The following is a 17,719-nucleotide window of genomic DNA, read 5'->3' as shown; positions in this document are numbered from 1 at the left end:
ATGTCCTTAGACAGGAATCTGCTGGATGTTTCAATCACTAGGTTTTACATTAAAGGAGACAGAACTTTACTCTGGAATGATCTGTATATCCCACTGAAATAATCTGCCTGGGGAGCTCAAGACACAAAATTTGTACTTCTTTTAAATCACTACTGGAAACCCTCTTGTATCCAGTAGTGTTATTATAATTCAATCTTCACCTACTAGCATCTGTGCCTGTGTACGTATGTATATCTCTGGTTCACATCACCTCATAAAATATAAAATGTTTAACATTGTTTTATTTTAGTACTCCATTTCTAAAGTTTTAATGTTTCAGGATGCTTGCAGTAATGTTTTGTGGCATATGCCACGAAACATAAGTGTGTGGATGTGGACATCTGAGGGGTGTGCTAGGAAGTGACATGATTGTTCAATGAGGTACTTTTAGCCTGGAAGGTGGCTCTCTTTCAACCTGGTTATCACCATGGTAACTGCTGCACACCTAACTTGCTCGTTTACAGTTTTCTTGCCTGCTCCAGAGGAGGTTAAGTTATGTTCAGTTCAAATATAAAGCGACATCCTGACACTAATTATTTCCTGACGATTCTCTATATATCGCGATATAGACTCTCAGCTGAGGGATCACGTTATATGGGCCAATGTAAACTTGCTGAGCTGCACGTTAGCATTATCGGTGAATAAAGCCGTGTAATTACAGCAGTGCAAACTGTATACATGTATTCTTCATAACGCTCGATGATTGTAACCTGTTCTTCTTAACTGAAGTCGACGGCACGCGATCGGTCCATTTTGTGCGGAAGAGGTGTCAAATGACGCACCAAACGCCCCTTTTCATGAAAAGAGCTCGATGAAGAAAACCTGGATTAACAAAGAAAGCTGATAACCGCCATTGTAATACCCATTATCTCTGACTGGTCTTTACGCTTTTAACAAGCCAGCTCACGCAAAAAAAGCCTGGCTATGTCTGACTTGCATCGTAGTATCCCCCCTGATTCCTGCCTCTGAGCCTCGCATGGATACAGTACATGTCTATGTGAGCCCTAGTTGTGACGTCACTCTCCCAGAATGCATGGCTTCCAGCGCGGCGCCCAGCAGTCCAGGCCCGGACTCGAGAAACATATTTAAAACTTGTTCCAAAATGTCGATGTAGGAACGGAATGGAGGCCGGACGGAGAGCTGGACTGAGGCACGATCGGTAAGTAGCATTGTGTCCGTGACTGTTGACCTGACCCGGAGTTTTAAGCCTACTCGGTAAAATTAAGAAGAGTTAGCTCTCGCAACGCAAACTCCGATACAACTTAGTGAAGCGCTCATCTTTTGTTTTTTAACCAGCATGCTGCCTCGGCTAACTCTAACTTAATCCACAGTCCCACTAATACGAGCCGGTGCGTTCACTCGGTATCAAACAAGTAAAAAGCGTACGCAAACCTCCAAGCACTAAACCATATTTCACCTCCGCCGCCTAATTTTGTAATCGCAGCAAGGCTAGCAGTTAAATTTAGCTCCGGTCTCCGTCCCACCAGTCTGTAACGTTACCAATGTGGACTTCGTCATTTCAGTCAAACTCACATAAGGCGGGATGAGGATTCCCCCCCCCCCCCAACTTTGTTGATTCAAATACGACAGATATTTTCGCAGTTATCTTAATACTGTTTAAAGGGTTTAAGCAAAAAAAGTGTAGGGATTAAAGTTTCATGGCAGCTTATGTTGAGAACCCACAAGATGGCACTACCAGCTCCCATCACCATACTGATGCAGTCAGTCAATGTTAGTCCTTTACCAACATTTTCACTGTTCACGATACTTTTACCGTATAATAGCACGGAAAACATCCACTGGTGTTCGATGTGCTTAATCTGTCTCCTTGTGTAATAGTGGTGGCACTCCAATAGAAAAACTAACTCATTCTGAATCATGGTTCTGTTCAGAGTGTGGTGACAGGTAAATACGTTATGTACACTCTTGAGTAGTTTAAAACAAATGCGATTTATTGGCTCAGTTTTTTTCTGTCAAATTGTTTTAATTCTAAAGCTGCAAACCACAAGTATGCATTATGAGAACTGCAGTACTTAAAACATCAAATAAACTAGTACACCGGTTGTCAGGTACACTTGTAAAATGCACAGAACTTCCCCAAAAATGTAATTAGGGTCTTGGATTAATGTGGTGATATGTGTATATGTTTCTTCTTGTCAACATATCTCATGTGCAGAATCAAACAAACTCATAAATCTTATACCTCTGTGCCTTTGAGCTCCGTTGTTGTCTAGAAACTATTAAAACATATCAGTGTTCCTTCAATAACATGAACACACAAGGTGTAGTTTGTTTTGCCTCAGTTGCACATTAGGGTTGGGACAGTGTTTCTTTTTTCATATTGTCTGAAGGTGATTACTTGAGATCACCCATACGTGATCCAATCTTAAGGAGGAGAGGGCCGTTACATCACAGCACACCATTGAAACGCCAGGATGGGCGTCTTTGTCGGACAAAAACCTGTAACACACATGCCTTGTGTGTTACAGGTTTTACTTTGATGCCAAAGGTGAACTTAAACATATTACACTACCTATCTGCAAAATGTATAAAAAGGTGTGTCAGCAAAGGACATGCAGACTTTGAATAACCATCCTGAGCGTGGCTTAGTGTCTGGTGAAAATAATTAAACCTTTAAGCTTTCTGCAAGCAATACAACTAAAGTTCCATGAACAAGTATTTCTAAAAGTGTCAACATTTGAGTTAGAATATTTAGACATTTAGACAAAATTTAAAAGCAATACCTCCTTAGTTCAAACAATTGCCCCCATTAAATGTCTGTGCTTGGTGCGATTATATAACAGCATCATGTTCCATTTAACGTTTTTAGGCCCTATCTTGTCTTTTATATCACAATCAAAATCATATCCATATTGCTGATTACTCTTATGGAGTGCAGAGCAAAGGATTTGATGAGCAGGCATATGGAGAACAGAAATTCAGTGTGTCAGATCCATGGAAAAGAGACAACAAGTCGTTTGTGATTAGGGGTTAAAAATTTGCCTCTTGCTCACACTGATTATCGGGGCTCATGATATGCCACTAAAGATGGGTTAGGATTTTTGAATAGTCATTGCATTATGAAAAATCAAATAGTTTGTGACTGTTGTCTTGAACATTGTATTTTCCATTGTTTTTAAGTTTTGTGGTTGTGTCATAGTACATCGGGTGCTGTGACAATTAGATCTCTCTTGTGTGTTGAAGAGTGATGTGCACCTGCATGTCATTTCACCCACTGTAAAGTACATGCTACAGATAGTAAGTTGGAATAGTCAGTGCAAAAGTGTCCAGATAAGGTCAGGTTGCAGCTTGATAATGTCAGAAGAGCCTGCGTTAGCTGCTGCAGTGGAAACAAAGTTCCTGTTTACTAACGCCACCACATTCTCCCTACCGTCTTTCATCACCAGAGTGGTCCAGACTGCAATGGCGGGTTACTATCTACAAGCCAAGCTAATTAGTCTAAAGAAAGAAACCAGTGTGCTCCCAACTATTGTTGCCACTATAACTTCATTACAATACCTTGAAAAAATGTGTATTCAGTACCATTTTATATATCACAGGGAAAAATTGACACAACACTGAGGGCATAACATTCTACACTCTCATTAGAAGCTAAATATAACAGAATAAGATTCATTGATGTAGATTAAACTACCAAACAATATATAAATTAATTCAAATTGGCTTATTAATCCGAAAACATCATATATAATAGTAAAAGACAGACTAAGGCCATTTTGCTGCAGAATTAGTAATTTTACTTTTGATATTTTGAGTACATGTTGCAATACTCACAGACTTAAGGTTTTAAATTCATGACTTTTCACAGTGTGGTATTCTTACTTTTGCTTGAAAGTGCAATGTGTATGATATTGCTAAAATGTTGGTTTGAAATAGTCAAAAAACAAACTACCATTATCAACTGAACATGAAAAAGTTAGTTCTGATGGTGTGTCAAAGACGTCTGTATATTGTGTTGCAGAGACATCAACTGGAGTTAGCATGCTAGCCAGCTAGCTGTGGTTCACCTTGTCTCATAATACCACTTTGTACTTATAAGAGGTGATAGTCCAATGATATAGTTTCACCTGGCAGATGTATGCTAGTTTGCTATGTTTCAATAGCACTCTTAGCTTTTTTTGGTCTCATAAATCAGCACAGTAAAGAAAGGAAATATTCTCACCCCTGTTTTCCTTATTTGGACAGAAAAATACAACCGTACACGTTCTGAATTCACTTGTCTTCCTTTTACCAAACTAGAACAAGCTAAAATGCAAAGTTAACTCTTACCAGTGTTCCAACAAACCTCAACTCTGTTTGTTTCTCTGCATATGAAAATATTGCAGCTCTAGTTGCTGCTTTTCCATGCTCGTGATGATGGACCTTCCTCTCGCTGGTCTCTCTGTTCACAGCTCTCCTGTCCCTTCTTTGGTCTCGACTGGATTCAGCCCTAGTCTGGCCATGTTCACTGGGAGGCTGCTGAGCCTGGTTCTGTTACCCAACAATTCCCTGGAGCTCTGTGCTCTCAATCAGGGCCCACTCCAGTCAGCTAATATGGCCAGCAGCTGCATGGCTAAATGAGCTAACTAGCTAATGTGCACTAGTAGCTGCAGCCAGAGAATACTTCAGCAAATAGTAGCATAGAGCAGCTACTCTGGTGAAATGCTGCCCCATATTTGTTTGGAGCAGCCATCGATTGGTGGCCAATTTTTACACATCATACTTTTTTAAATAGAGGATCTGAGTATTTCTTCCACCACTTGTGTTGAAGTCAAAAGCATCTAAGTTAAGTTACTTCAGATCGTCAAAGTATACCTTAATGCTAGCTTAATGGTTTTGATATTCTCTGCACAGTGTTTGAGTTTCCTTCCACATCTTCAGGGACAAGTTAATAACGAATTGGCTCTATCCAAGAGGCATTTCACTAGTGTTTCATCTGGAACAGTGACTTGAAGTGGGATCCTATCACTCACTATCTTTTATAGTTCCTTCCACCTTGCAGTACCAGGGTTGCAAAAGCATATGAGAGGCTTCAGCTGGGCTGCATAATGATATTGTAACAAGAATGGAAGCCATGTTCCCCCATACTCTTTTTTTGAATAATAAGGTTTTATATTTAACTCATTCAGACGTTAAGCCATCTGCGCCAGGGGAACAACTTCCTTCAGTCTTGTAATAGCCAAATTCATTCCTTCAGGTGTCCCATCAGTTCTGAGAATATTATTTTAGGCTTACTGGTAACTACTGGTTGATGGGCTCAGTGTAAAACGTGTCTGTCTGTGAGTCATTGTCTAACTGTTGTTGAGAGTACACTTTTTGAAAAAATAGCACCAGACACTTCACCAGACACTTTTGAATCTTCTTGTTTATGTTCAGTCTCCCTAGCCTCTGTTTTTTTTCTTACATTGTAGAAAACACTTTTTGCTTTTTTTTCTTCTTCAATTTATAATATAATAATTATGATAATCTAGAAGCTTCACCACCCATAGCATTGGCGGCTCCACCTCGCCTGTATCATTGAACTCCAAATAGGCTTGAATTTCCGCCTCTAGTGCTTCTTTGATTTGCAGGGCATTAAGTACACTCAAATTATTAAATTCCATAACATGTCTGGATTTTAGGTTCAAATTGACATTAAGATGGAGGGGGCTATGATCTGAAATTTTCTGTATCACAGCAAACAATTCCATCTCTCTGTGTTGTACATTAGAAAATAGTCAATTTGTGTGTACATGAAAAGATTATAGTCTGCCAGATGAAAGTCCCTCAATACATCAGTAATTCTGTTATTACCTGCATAACAGCACTTCTCTTCTTATTTGTCTTAGTTTGTCTATTACTTGACCTTAATGAGTCAAGTTTATCATTCAATGTAACATTAAAGCCACCACCACATATTGGAATTGCTTTAGCCTCTGAGGCCATAATGTTGAATATTTGCATATAGAAACCCCATTCGCTATTTGGGGGTGCATATACTGTACGTTAAAAACGGTAATCATAGTACCTTCCAACTTTCCATTAATCAGCACATACCTCCCTTCCCTGTCTGTTTTCCCCAAGGTATGCTCATAAGCGAGAGCATTGTTTATTAAGATTGTATGACCTTAACAGCCAGGTCCGGTTCAAGTCAGAAGTGTACATACAGTAGCCAAATACGTTTAATGTCAGTTTTCACAATTCTTGAGATTTAATCCCAGTAAACACTGCCTATCTCGGGTCAGTTAGGATCATTACTGTGTTTTAAGAATGGGGAATATCAGAATAATGGTAGAGAGAACAATGTCTGGACCTGATTCAGCGAACATTATATGAGAAAGTTGCTTTATTGTTTCTTATATATATGTATATTCGAGGTAGGCAGCGCAATCCAGGTGATTTGATCTTAGCTGCAGGACTGCTTACCATGCTCTCAAATGACCTGAGAGCAGCAGTCAGTGATGATAATGCACCTCTGTTGCGTCTCTGTTATTCTGAGGTGTTTTCTCATGTGAGGCATTTGTATTTGTTTTTATGGAAGTTCCACATAAGAGAACTGAATAATCGAATGTCATGAAGTATGTTACGATTATTTCGAACCATTTCTTAATTGACTTTACATAACAGTTTTAACGATTTTGATATTGATATTGCCCACCTTTATTTGGTACTATTGTCTTTGAATTTTCTAACTTAGGTCAGATATTTTGGATAGCAAATTTTGCACAATAAGTTGCTGGAATTTAGCTCATTCTTCTTGACGGAACTCTTTTAAAGGGTCAGGTTTGTTGGCCTCCTCGCTCGCACACGCTTTTTTGAGTTCTGACCATAATTTTTCTATGGGTTTGAGGTGGCCACTCCAGTACCTGGACTTTGTTGTCCTTAAGCCATTTTGCCACAACTTTTGAAGTATGCTCAGATTCATTGTCCATTAGGAAGACCAATTTTCAACCAAGCTTTAACTTCCTGAAATAGGTGACAAGGGGAAAAGATAGGTTTAGTGCAAGAAATGAACTGTATGCAGAGTGTAAAACCTGTAGTTATCTATTTAGCTGACTTCATGTGCTTTTAAGGATTTAATCATTTATGTACACATGGAATAATCTACGTGCAGGTCGACAGTGTCTTTTCCAGAAAGACAGAAATAACTTCATGTAGATTAATATATTTGTTGATTTTTACAAGAGATAAAACACACATCCCATTGTACAAATGTGCAGTGGTAGTGGTTTGCGTGAAGCTACCCTATGTACTCAAGCAGTAACTGGCTGGACTGAACTCTATGCCCTGCTGTGTGACTCATGAAGTGACAGGGGAGAGGGGGCAAGGATGGTGAAGCACCAGCCCCTCCCCCATCACTTCAACCTCTTAACCCCCAGAGGGTTATACCAAATCATGCCAAATCCAAAAACTGTTAACAAAAATGTATCACACATCATTCTACTCATTTTTGGTGTATTATCAAATATTTTCATGAAATTTGTTTAGAAATTAGATTAAATAAGACATGTTGTGCATGCAGTACAAATTAGATTAGATTCAGTAAGATATTGAATATCACTGCGGGCTCAGTGTTTGACCAAACTGAACACCATTTGGAACACTTGATATCTACTTTTGTGAGAATATCTGTCAGTTTTGGTAGCAATTGAGTGCATACTTGTGATAATATAGATGTTTCTTTTTTTTTTTTTTTTTTTTTTCTTATTTTGAAAAATACAGGGTGACAAATTTCTGAATTCACCATAGGTTGCGGTGAGACAAGCTTTTGTCACAATTCAGTGGATGTTCCATAAAAAATAGAAATTTTTTATTAGTTTAAAATGTGAAATTTCTATTTGTAGTAAGCCGTGCCCACTTAAATCAATCATTACCAAAATAGTCATGACCCTCAAATAAATTTTGTATGAACCCATGTAGCTGATTATGAGATATGAACTTTTCTGATTTGTGGCATCCCCTAGAGGCCGATTGTTGCCAGATTTTGCACAGAGCCTCATTCCAGCTTGGGAAACGGCTTACTTGACTTTTGTATTAATAGGAATGATTGCTACTTAGATATGCACTACTTCCTCTTTTGACTGCAACCTAAAAGAAGCTTTTCTTTTGTGATTTGCACATTTGCATTCTCAAAATTGTTTGAACTCTTTATCATCAGAGTTCATAGGTTCTGTGCAGATTGGGCGCAAAGCAGAGGAGAAGTTCAAAACAGTAGGTTTCGCATATTTAGTAATTTTGCTTGTAAAATTGTTGGCGGAGATTCCGTGAGATTCAGCTGAATTCAGGGGATGTGCGCATGTTAAGTTTTTCAGTGTGTGATGTACACTGTACACTGTAAACTGAATTACCAGCTAAAATGCTCTTAGCTCGATTATAGTGCCACCTGCCGGTGGACATTTGTCGTTTTTGGTGTATAGTGTATGCTCACCATTCTATACCACCCCTGAAATTTCTGCTTACATATTTGCAGCGTGTGCTGCAATATCACTTTTTCCAACCAAAGAATTTAAAAAAGGAAAAAAGTCTCAATGGAGACTATGACAACACTGTGAGACTTTGATAACACCAGAAGCTAAATGTACTGTAGATATAGATGATGGAGCAATATTAATGAAGACAAAGAGGACTGCCACAAATTGCTTGTAAAAACATATCAAAAGGTGAAGGGTTTTCATAGAGACTCATTGAAGTCAGTTTCAAAGAAGCAAAAGATATCCAAAAATAAATGTCTGTTGCTTCTACTACATGATCTTGTGAATTAAAATGCGCAAATTATGCTTTGCACATATAGTTATTAAAGTCTGCCCATCCAGCTTGCTTCTCACTGTGCCATGCCTTTAAGCCAAAAGGTATCATTTTCAAAAAGTGACACAGTTTTTTTTCCCTGTTTTGCAGGTCTGTGAAGATGTTAAGCTGCCTCTGTGATTCAGCTGTTGTGCCTGTGGTGTTCAGGGCTGCTGAATACTAAAATAGACTGCGGGCCAACACAAGAGCTCCTCTCAGGAAACACACAGACCCAGTCAGAGCTTCCAAAGCTCCTCATCACCGCAGCCCTTGTGGGGTTGCTATGGCAGCTGCTGTCACAGAGACCAAGTGCTGGACACAGGCTTGCCTCAGTAAGGCAGGACAGACCACTAGTCATTGCCGCAAGAGACCATCAAACAGTCAACAAACAGCACTTAGCATTAATTCTGGCACTCTTAAGTTAACAAAACGACCAAAGGTCTTGTAGGCTGATGGTCAGATCTGTGGAGAATCCTCATGAATCTTGTCTGTGTCTGCTCAGACTCTTGGCAAGAGTCCCTGTGCAACAGCAGAGCCAGTACTGTTCCTTCTGTTAGACCATGTTCCACCAGCAGGACCATCTGACAAGCCAGCTGCAAGAGAGCCACCCAACCAGCAGGCAGCTCTTCCACTGCCAGGAGTGTGGGAAGCAGTACAACACCCAGCTGGGTTATAGACGCCACCTGGTGGCAGCCCACAGCGCTGCAGCAGGCCTGCCCTGTCCAGAGGGGGCACCTTCCCTGCTGGAGCATCTGGGCAGCCATATTGACAGGCCTCCACCGTCAGAGGGAAACACTAACGCTGCTATGCCAGTGAGAGAGAGGAAGTACTCATGTGAGAGATGCGACCGACGTTTTTATACTCGTAAGGATGTACGGCGTCATGCTGTGGTGCACACTGGGCGCCGTGACTTCCTGTGCCCGCGCTGTGCACAACGCTTTGGCCGCAGAGACCATCTGACCCGCCACTTGAAGAAGAGCCACGCTCAGGAGTCAGGGTTAGTGCCAACCTGTACTCCCAGCACTCCTGTAGCTACACCGACCCCCGCCCCCCAGTGTCGAGTGAAGGAGGAGCCCAGCCCTGTGACCTCTGATATGGGCTCTGTCTCTAAGGAGCCCATGGAGACTTACCCCAGGGACATGTACAACTCCTACCCCATGGCCAATACTGTCCCCGGGTTGGGCCACCCTCATGGCCTCATGCAGGGCACCTTGTCCTCAAGCATGGGTGTGGGTCGCCACATGTCCCCCCAGTCTTCTCTCCCCCACCACCATCACCTGCAGCCCCCGACAGTTCAGCAGCAGCAGCAGCAGCCCTACAGCAACATGGCCAGGTACCAGCAAGGATCTACCTCATATCCTCGCGCTGACGTGGATAGTTTCCTGCTGGACCTGCAGAGCGCCCCCCCGCCTCACCTGAGTGTGGCCAACTCCTCTACCTCTACTTCTGCCTCTCCTCAGAGGGAGGTACTGGGTGAAGGGGTGGGTGCTGGAGGCGACCCCCACCTCCTGTCCAGGAGTCCTGCTATCTCCTCATCCGAGATGTCCTGTACCACTAACATGGACCTGGGGCCTCTGCTGGGCTTTTTGCCTTTCAGTCTGCCGCCCTATAGCCCTCACATGGGGATGGGAGGGTTAGTGATGAGCTATCCATCTGCCACCACCACCACTTCCTCTCCATCCTCTGCTACTGGGCTGTCCTCCCAGGCTCCAGGGCCTTTCACTTTCTTCCAGCCTCCCCAAGCTCATGTACCCCAGGGCCCCGGAGCCCACAACCACAGCCAGCTACCTCAGGCATACAGCAGTCCTGCGATGAGCACTTCTAGCTCCCTACCTCACTACTACCAGGCCTTTCAGCAGTAAGCAGTTCTATCCACACAAACATTGCCTTCACACACTCAAGCTCATGGATTTTCATGACAAGGGTAAAACTTTTTTTTTGTTGAACACAACAAATCACCTCAACAGTATTACCTCATTATTTAAAAAGGAAGCTTGAACCTTTGAGGAAATGTAGAGAGTCTCACTACAACCAAAATAGAGTAGTACTTCTTTTAGTCAGACTTCTTACCAACAGTGAATGCACTTAACACTCATCTCAGGTGCTGTACAGTGCGGAGAGTCATCCAGTTTAAGGTTATCATGGAAAATGCTAGAGTATTGGAGATTATTTTATCCAGTAATGCATCATGTTAAAGAAAATGTCCCCTTTACGTAAGCTGACTTGAGATTTTGTTATTTTTAGAATACTGGAGCCTTACAGAGTGAGAACAGTTGGTGGAAGATGTACTCAGTCACAATGAGTACATGCAAAAAAAAAACAAAACAAAAACTCAAACCCCAGTACCACTGTCTGGATATGATATCTGGTGGTTAACCAGTTAAAATATGCAGTAAAGAACTTCCCACCCAGTCAACCAGCCTTACCCCAACTGATGTTTCTTCACTAAGTACATCAGCAGATTAACCGTTATTTCATTTGGTGTACATTTAACCCTTTCCTGTGGAAGTCAGAAGTTGAATATGGCCTATTTTTGAGTGTCTGTAAAGGCAATAAATTACAGAGTTTACAATTACTGTTTAAGGATACTGTAAACCCATGCATGTAAACTATTAGTAGATAACTGAACAGTAGATAAACAAAGTCACACATTGTTAGAGGAACTGAACTGCAAAAGCATTTGAGAAACATCAGAATCTGAAATTCTGAATTTCCTTTAGTGGAAAAATGTAACAGAGCAGCTCTTCAAGTCAGAATTCCACATTGGAAGCCGTGAAGATTTGTAGATGCAGTTATCTGAGGTCGCCTTAGCAAAGTGACACAAACTCCAATGCAACTTTTTTTAATGTAGTTCGTAGCATCACTAGATTAAAATATACTTAGGTTTCATTTTCAACATGGCAGGCCATGCTAAATCATGTAAGGTGGAAAGTTGCTGCTCCACTGCTGTCTGTGGTGATGAAACATGTTCTAGCCTATAAGGTCGGCATTGCTTAAAAATATCCTTGAGCTCCATATACTCCAACATATATGAGTTTACTTTATAATTTTAACTAGTTCTGTTTTTGAGACACTGCAGGGATCACCTATTTACTGCAACTGGCAGCCAGTGGGTGAATCAATCTTTCCAACTTTTTAATTGCGCTCAGTCACAACTCATGTTTCCCTTCTCTTGCGATGCTCACAGCATCCTCCGTGTATCTTGTGCCTCTCTGTCTGAACAAAGCCTCAGAGAACAGTGCAGCAGCTGTTTTTTGTATGACCCTTAAATTTTTTGAATCTGCTGTGTTGAAAGGTCAAATAGAGAACTCAGAAATGTACAGTTTCAGACAGTGTGCTAACCAGGTCACTGGTCTCAGGGCTGCTACCTGTCCCTTTAAATACATTAAAGCACATATTATTTTTTAAGTATTATAGAAATTAACCCAGATAGGCATCCAACAGAATCCACTCTCTGGTGTTCATAAAATTTGCTATGAACTCATGTGGTGGTAGGAGATGGCTATCCAGAACTGTGACACTTAGTATGATAGTTGCAGAGCAGATGAAAAGCTCGATGTAAGCCATTTCTCAACCTGTGGGAAACAAAATTTTAAGTCACAGTCATTTTCAAACTCACCTGTATATTCACACCTATTGTTTCCATAGTATGGAACATAAAAGCACTTTGCAATATGTTGATCTATCTATATCAGTGTAGCCTTCTCCTCCATGTCCATATTTCCCATAGTGGAAGGTGGAAACCCTAGCTATATCATGTGACCTGAGGCACTTCGGAACAGCGTTGTAATTTAGGAAAAAGGAAGTCTCAAAGCACTCCCGGTTACCTGCTTCGTTCTTCTCAACTGGACCACTGGATCTGAGCAGGCTGTGAGTGTGACCTGCTTGTTGTGAAATTCTGAATAGAATGCAGCAATTGTACCTATTTCCGACCTTTGACTGTATCACTGTTGGTATTGACAGCCATTCCTCCAAGGCTGTGGTGCGAGAGAGAGAGAGAGAAAGAGAGACTGCCTTAATTCCATGAAATTCATGTTGAAGGACGACTTCTCCAGCTGTTGCACCAATGTCTTAAAATGCTACTGTTGTGCCTCTCTAAGAGTGTCTAATCTCTTGACAGGGTTTAAGCACTTATGACATTTCTAGAAAAGGATGAATTTGATCTGTACCTCAAACATGCATAACTGTGGGTTTCTGTTTTTATTTGTATTTGCTTCTAGTTATTTTGGCTCTTACTTGTGCCATTAGATTGAAACTATAAGGTAGGTTTATGAATCTAAACTCTTTATCTAGCAGCAGACATTGACATTATAATTCAGTCAAACTTTCTACCTCTACTACCTTGTCATATATCTTTCTGCAAAAATCACTAGAAATAGTTTTAACCTGTAATAATTAGGCAGTTTTTACCACCATTGAATATGGGAATGTGTTCAGAATTCAACTTTGAAGGACCAGGTACACACAAATCCTAGTGGTGTACTCTAGGGTCAAACATTGTTCTCTATACTTGCCTTTAATTATATTTCTACTTATTTACTACCTCAGAAGAGACAGGTGACTGTCCATCTAACTTGCAGAGAAAATGTATGTGTAGAGTTTTATTTTTGTCAGAAGAAGCACATGTACTTTGTAGCTCCATAGTTTTTTACTGAGATTAGCTCAGAAATGAGCAGGATGATGTCTGGTGCAAGTACCAGTTCACACTGCATTTGTTCTTTTCTAATGCTGCCTCTGCCTCTTCAGTCTGGAATGTTTACTCTGTTTATGCATCTGGGCCTCAGTCTAAAGGAATTCAGTTAGATGTTGGAATCTACAGACATCACTTTGGTACTGCAGTTTCTTGAATGGCCACTTGAATCTGGCTCCAAAAGTGAGTCAATCCTAATAGACCCCCATATAGTGATGACCAACGCTATAGCAAAAATAAACATGTTTACAGCCTGGAAAAAAAACCAACTTTTTTTTCTACAGCTAATTTCCTCATTCATGACAACTGTACAGGGATAAATTTTTATATAACTCACTCATTTCAATTATGTTAAGGCATAACCTTATGCATAATTATGGGCATGGCCACTTTGAGTGACAGCTAGCTCCTAGTTTTCAGCCACAGGCTTTATTTGGCCCATCTCAGCTCCACCCGCACTCCACCTCTTTGTCCATTTTTGGATTAGCTGGGAGTTTGGTGGAGGGAGGCCCTGCCAAGATGGTGACAGCTGGACTCTCTGACACTGAGCTTCACAATGGCTCTTCAGAAAGCTACAGGTGATGCCATGGAGACTACATCAATGTTTTCTACAGTATGTGGTGTGTCAATTTGTTTGGGGTAATTTGAACAATTTGAAAGTTGGGAATATGCACCACAATATCAGATCAACTGATCAGGGCCTTAAGACAGGCCCTGCTGTCTTTCCCGGAAAAGTAACACTGGTCTTTTTTCAAAGCATTGAAGGTCTCAGTATGCTTCAGATGAACTAGTTCAAAAAGCATTCAAAGTGTGTCTAGCTGGTCTGAACGTCCACACTGGAAAGCAAAGTGAAAAGCCTGCTGTCATAGTCTCCTCCTGGCATCATCCCACTGTGTCTCTGATCTCTCTCCAGCAATTCTGTTGTTGGCTGAAATAATTGTTGAAATGGAGAGAAGAGCTCACACTTTCAGTCTGTCCTGGAAGACAATCACAGTATTGCACTCCATTGTTCAGAAAAGTAACAGAAGTAGTTAAGTAAAAATGAAAAAAGAGCTTGAGAGAGAAGATCAATCCAAGTGCTCAACTTTCACGCCTCCATACTCAAGGCCACCAGGCCTTCACTCTGTGAAGTGGGAGTGATTGTTTTGGATTCTGTGTTTAGGAAATGTACAAAATAACGCTAACACAGCCTCCCTGCCCTGGTTCTGATGCTTTTAGATGGTCCAGCACACACTTCATTCGAAATATATTGAGGACTTCGAAATGACCGAGGATCAACAGGATACTGCTGTTCAAATTCTGTTCTTACAGGCAGTCAGTGATGGTGTCTTTTAACCACAACTCCCATCTTTCCATAGCTCTAACCAAACCTTCGAGATGATGGATCAGGAAACAGTTACATTAATCATTCATCATTTGTGGTGGCTGTGGAAATCACTGACAAATGATGTCCTGCCAATCAGAGTGTTAAATGACAAAATTCAGACTGGTAGACTGGTCTGTTCTTGCTGCATAGTGTATGACATGTTTAAAGTTGGGACTAAACACAAGAAGCATTCCATACTGAACGTAGAGAGGTGGTGCAGAGCAGAGGAGACAGTGGACACCAGGATTCATTCAAGTGATTGTTCAGTACTGTTGTGTTGCTTGCATTTAGGTCGGCTCTGAGAACAACTACAATGCAGGTTTCACCACCTTTAACTTAGATAACTTTTGCATTAGGTGTTTGTATTATCACTTAATAGATTAGAAGACAGTGAAAAGCAGTTGTCATTTTCTGATTGTCTGAGCATAAAGTAAACAGAATAAATAAATCCTTAGATTTCCACTGTGTCCCTGTATTTTATTATAATGGACTTGAGAAGTTGAAAAGTGATCTGTAATTAACCAAATGTTGGCTACCCTAATCAGTAGGGACAATGAAGAGTGCACACACACACACACACACACACACACACACACACACACACACACACACACACACACACACACATACATACATGCACAAACTGTAAATGTACGTCAGTGATGTTATTGTGGTTAAATGAGCATGGGCCTGTGGATTGAGATCTGTAAAAGAAAGTCTGCATAACAAAGTGGATATTTTGGCCTCTACTGCTTAAACTTTGAATCACAATACTGTATTTCTTTGAATGGGACTGAAATCCTAAGCAGACTCTTGCCTGATTACCAGAAACCCGGCAAGTAATAGTTACAATACTTTGACATTGGTAGAATCTTACCCAGTGACAAACTGTAGGCAATGAATTTTAACACAGTTTATGTTTTACAACCTCAAACATTAATGCACATAGAAGTAATCTCCATCAGAGAGAGGTGAGATAAATGTGCCCACTGCAAGAATAAAGCCCCGTTTACACGACAAAGCTCACAGTGAAAACGACAAAATATTTATTCGGATAAATTCAAACAAGACAGAGTTTCAAAAGGCTCCTTTTCTATTTGGAACACTACATCACTGGAGTACATGTTAAAAAGAAAAAGTCATTGATTTTTCTTGAAGATAAAATCTGTGTGGCAGTTTAACTTCAGTTTGTTATCAGAGTAAACTAATTGGTGTTGGAGTCAATCAGCCACAAACCAGGCTCATGTGGAGCAGGTGTGAAGACTACGGGCTGTCCACACTCAGAGCCTGTTCATTCCTGATACTGGACTGTGTCTTAAGCACAATACGCAATGTGCATGGCCAGTGTCTGAACTTTGATCTGATTTCCATGTGGACAAACTTCAGATGTAATCAGCAAAAAAGCAACAAGTTAATGCTCATCATTTGTACATTAAATATATTCTAAAACTAACTGTTCAATTCACACAAACACTGCATATAACCAATAACTAACTAGAACCAATGAGACACATAACACAAACTGAGAGTATGCTTCATCAGAACTGCATGGTCGACAAGCTTCAGAAAGCTCCCCTTAAACCCACTTCACACTGGGACTGGTCAGCTGGATGAGGTGAGAAAGGAGCCAGGGTTTAACCTTGGCTCTACTTCTTTTTTTCATTCATCTTTTTCTTTCCTGTCACTTTTCATGTGAGCAACTGAGGTCAATGCTATGAATGACTTCCAAGAGGAACAGTTTGAAAATGTGCTCATTATCTGCATATTTCATAATATTGTGTCTCCCCTCTCTGTGATATCCAAGTGTGGCTGTTCAGCACACCTACATAAACACTTGATTCCCAATGTGGTCAGACAACATCACATACACACTAGTTGCGCATTGAGCAACTAGTTGAGCATAACCTGAGCTTCAACAAGTCAGGCGCTTGTCTGCCTCCTCTTATATAGAAGCACATTGAACATCATTCCTCTCGGCTAGTGCAGATTACAAGATTTTTACAATGATTTTTCTGTCTCTGAAGAATACATTTCCTTTTCAGCCATAAACTTTGTTGTGTTTTTTGTAAATCCTTTCTGTGCTGTTCTTACACCAGCTCTTCTGTTTGATACAAACACGTATGTATATGTATCTGGAGAAGAATGCATCACATTACCCCTTTGTGACCTCTTGTGATTTTCTTTTAATATTGCGATACTTGAAAGGTCCAGTGTGTAGGATTTAGGGGAATCTAGTGGCAGAAATGTAATATAGTATTCACAGTTATGTTATATAATCACCTTAACATAAGAAAATAGAAGCTCTTTATATCTACAGAGAAAGCAGGGTTTCTTCCATGGAGTCTGCCATGTTGCACTGCCATGTTTCTTCAGAACGGACAAACACTGGTTCTTGACTAGGCCTGTTTATTGCATTTTTTGGGGCCACCATAGGGGAGGGTGAGGCAAGAGGTGTTCACTTGGTTGCAGTCTGCAACCTTACCATTAAATCACATGCTGGACCTTTAATCCAGTCTTGGAGTTCTCCAGGTGGAATGATCTTGTAAAAAATACACCTGGTTCAGTTGTGTCATTTGTGTGCCCGCACTTCACCAACAGTCTTGGACTAAAAATGTGTTGTCATGTGTGCAGCTGAGCAACTCAAGCATGTTCAAAATCTTGTAGCCTTCAGGTGATGAATTCTAATTTGCTAACTGGAAATGTGTTACAATGAATGAATCACAGACCATAATGTTGAGAGGTAAGCTGGCTTCTCAGCAAAAAGTGACTTCATGAATTACATTTTTGATCCTCATACTAATTGTCATAGGGTCACTAAGACAAAATGAAACTAGTGCACAATAAGTTGAAGACAGACAGAG

The 17,719-nt window shown here is 40.8% G+C and overlaps 2 protein-coding genes across 2 annotated transcripts in view; one reads left to right on the top strand and one right to left on the bottom strand.

The window, feature by feature from the left end:
- Window positions 1-17,719, bottom strand: part of asxl1 (ASXL transcriptional regulator 1) — a 148,703-nt gene that overhangs the window by 30,278 nt on the left and 100,706 nt on the right. The gene's annotated exons all lie outside the window — the stretch shown is intronic.
- On the top strand, window positions 820-15,318 carry LOC143326656 (zinc finger protein PLAGL2-like). Its single transcript, XM_076740422.1, has 2 exons — window positions 820-1,198; window positions 8,914-15,318. Exon 2 carries the CDS (start codon window positions 9,363-9,365, stop codon window positions 10,662-10,664), a length of 1,302 nt encoding a protein of 433 aa, XP_076596537.1. The 5' UTR covers window positions 820-1,198; window positions 8,914-9,362; the 3' UTR covers window positions 10,665-15,318.

Source organism: Chaetodon auriga, chromosome 10, assembly GCF_051107435.1.
Source record: "Chaetodon auriga isolate fChaAug3 chromosome 10, fChaAug3.hap1, whole genome shotgun sequence".
Lineage (NCBI taxonomy): Eukaryota > Metazoa > Chordata > Actinopteri > Chaetodontiformes > Chaetodontidae > Chaetodon > Chaetodon auriga.
The sequence above is the reverse complement of the archived record's forward strand: the minus strand, read 5'-3'. Positions and strand labels throughout refer to the sequence as shown.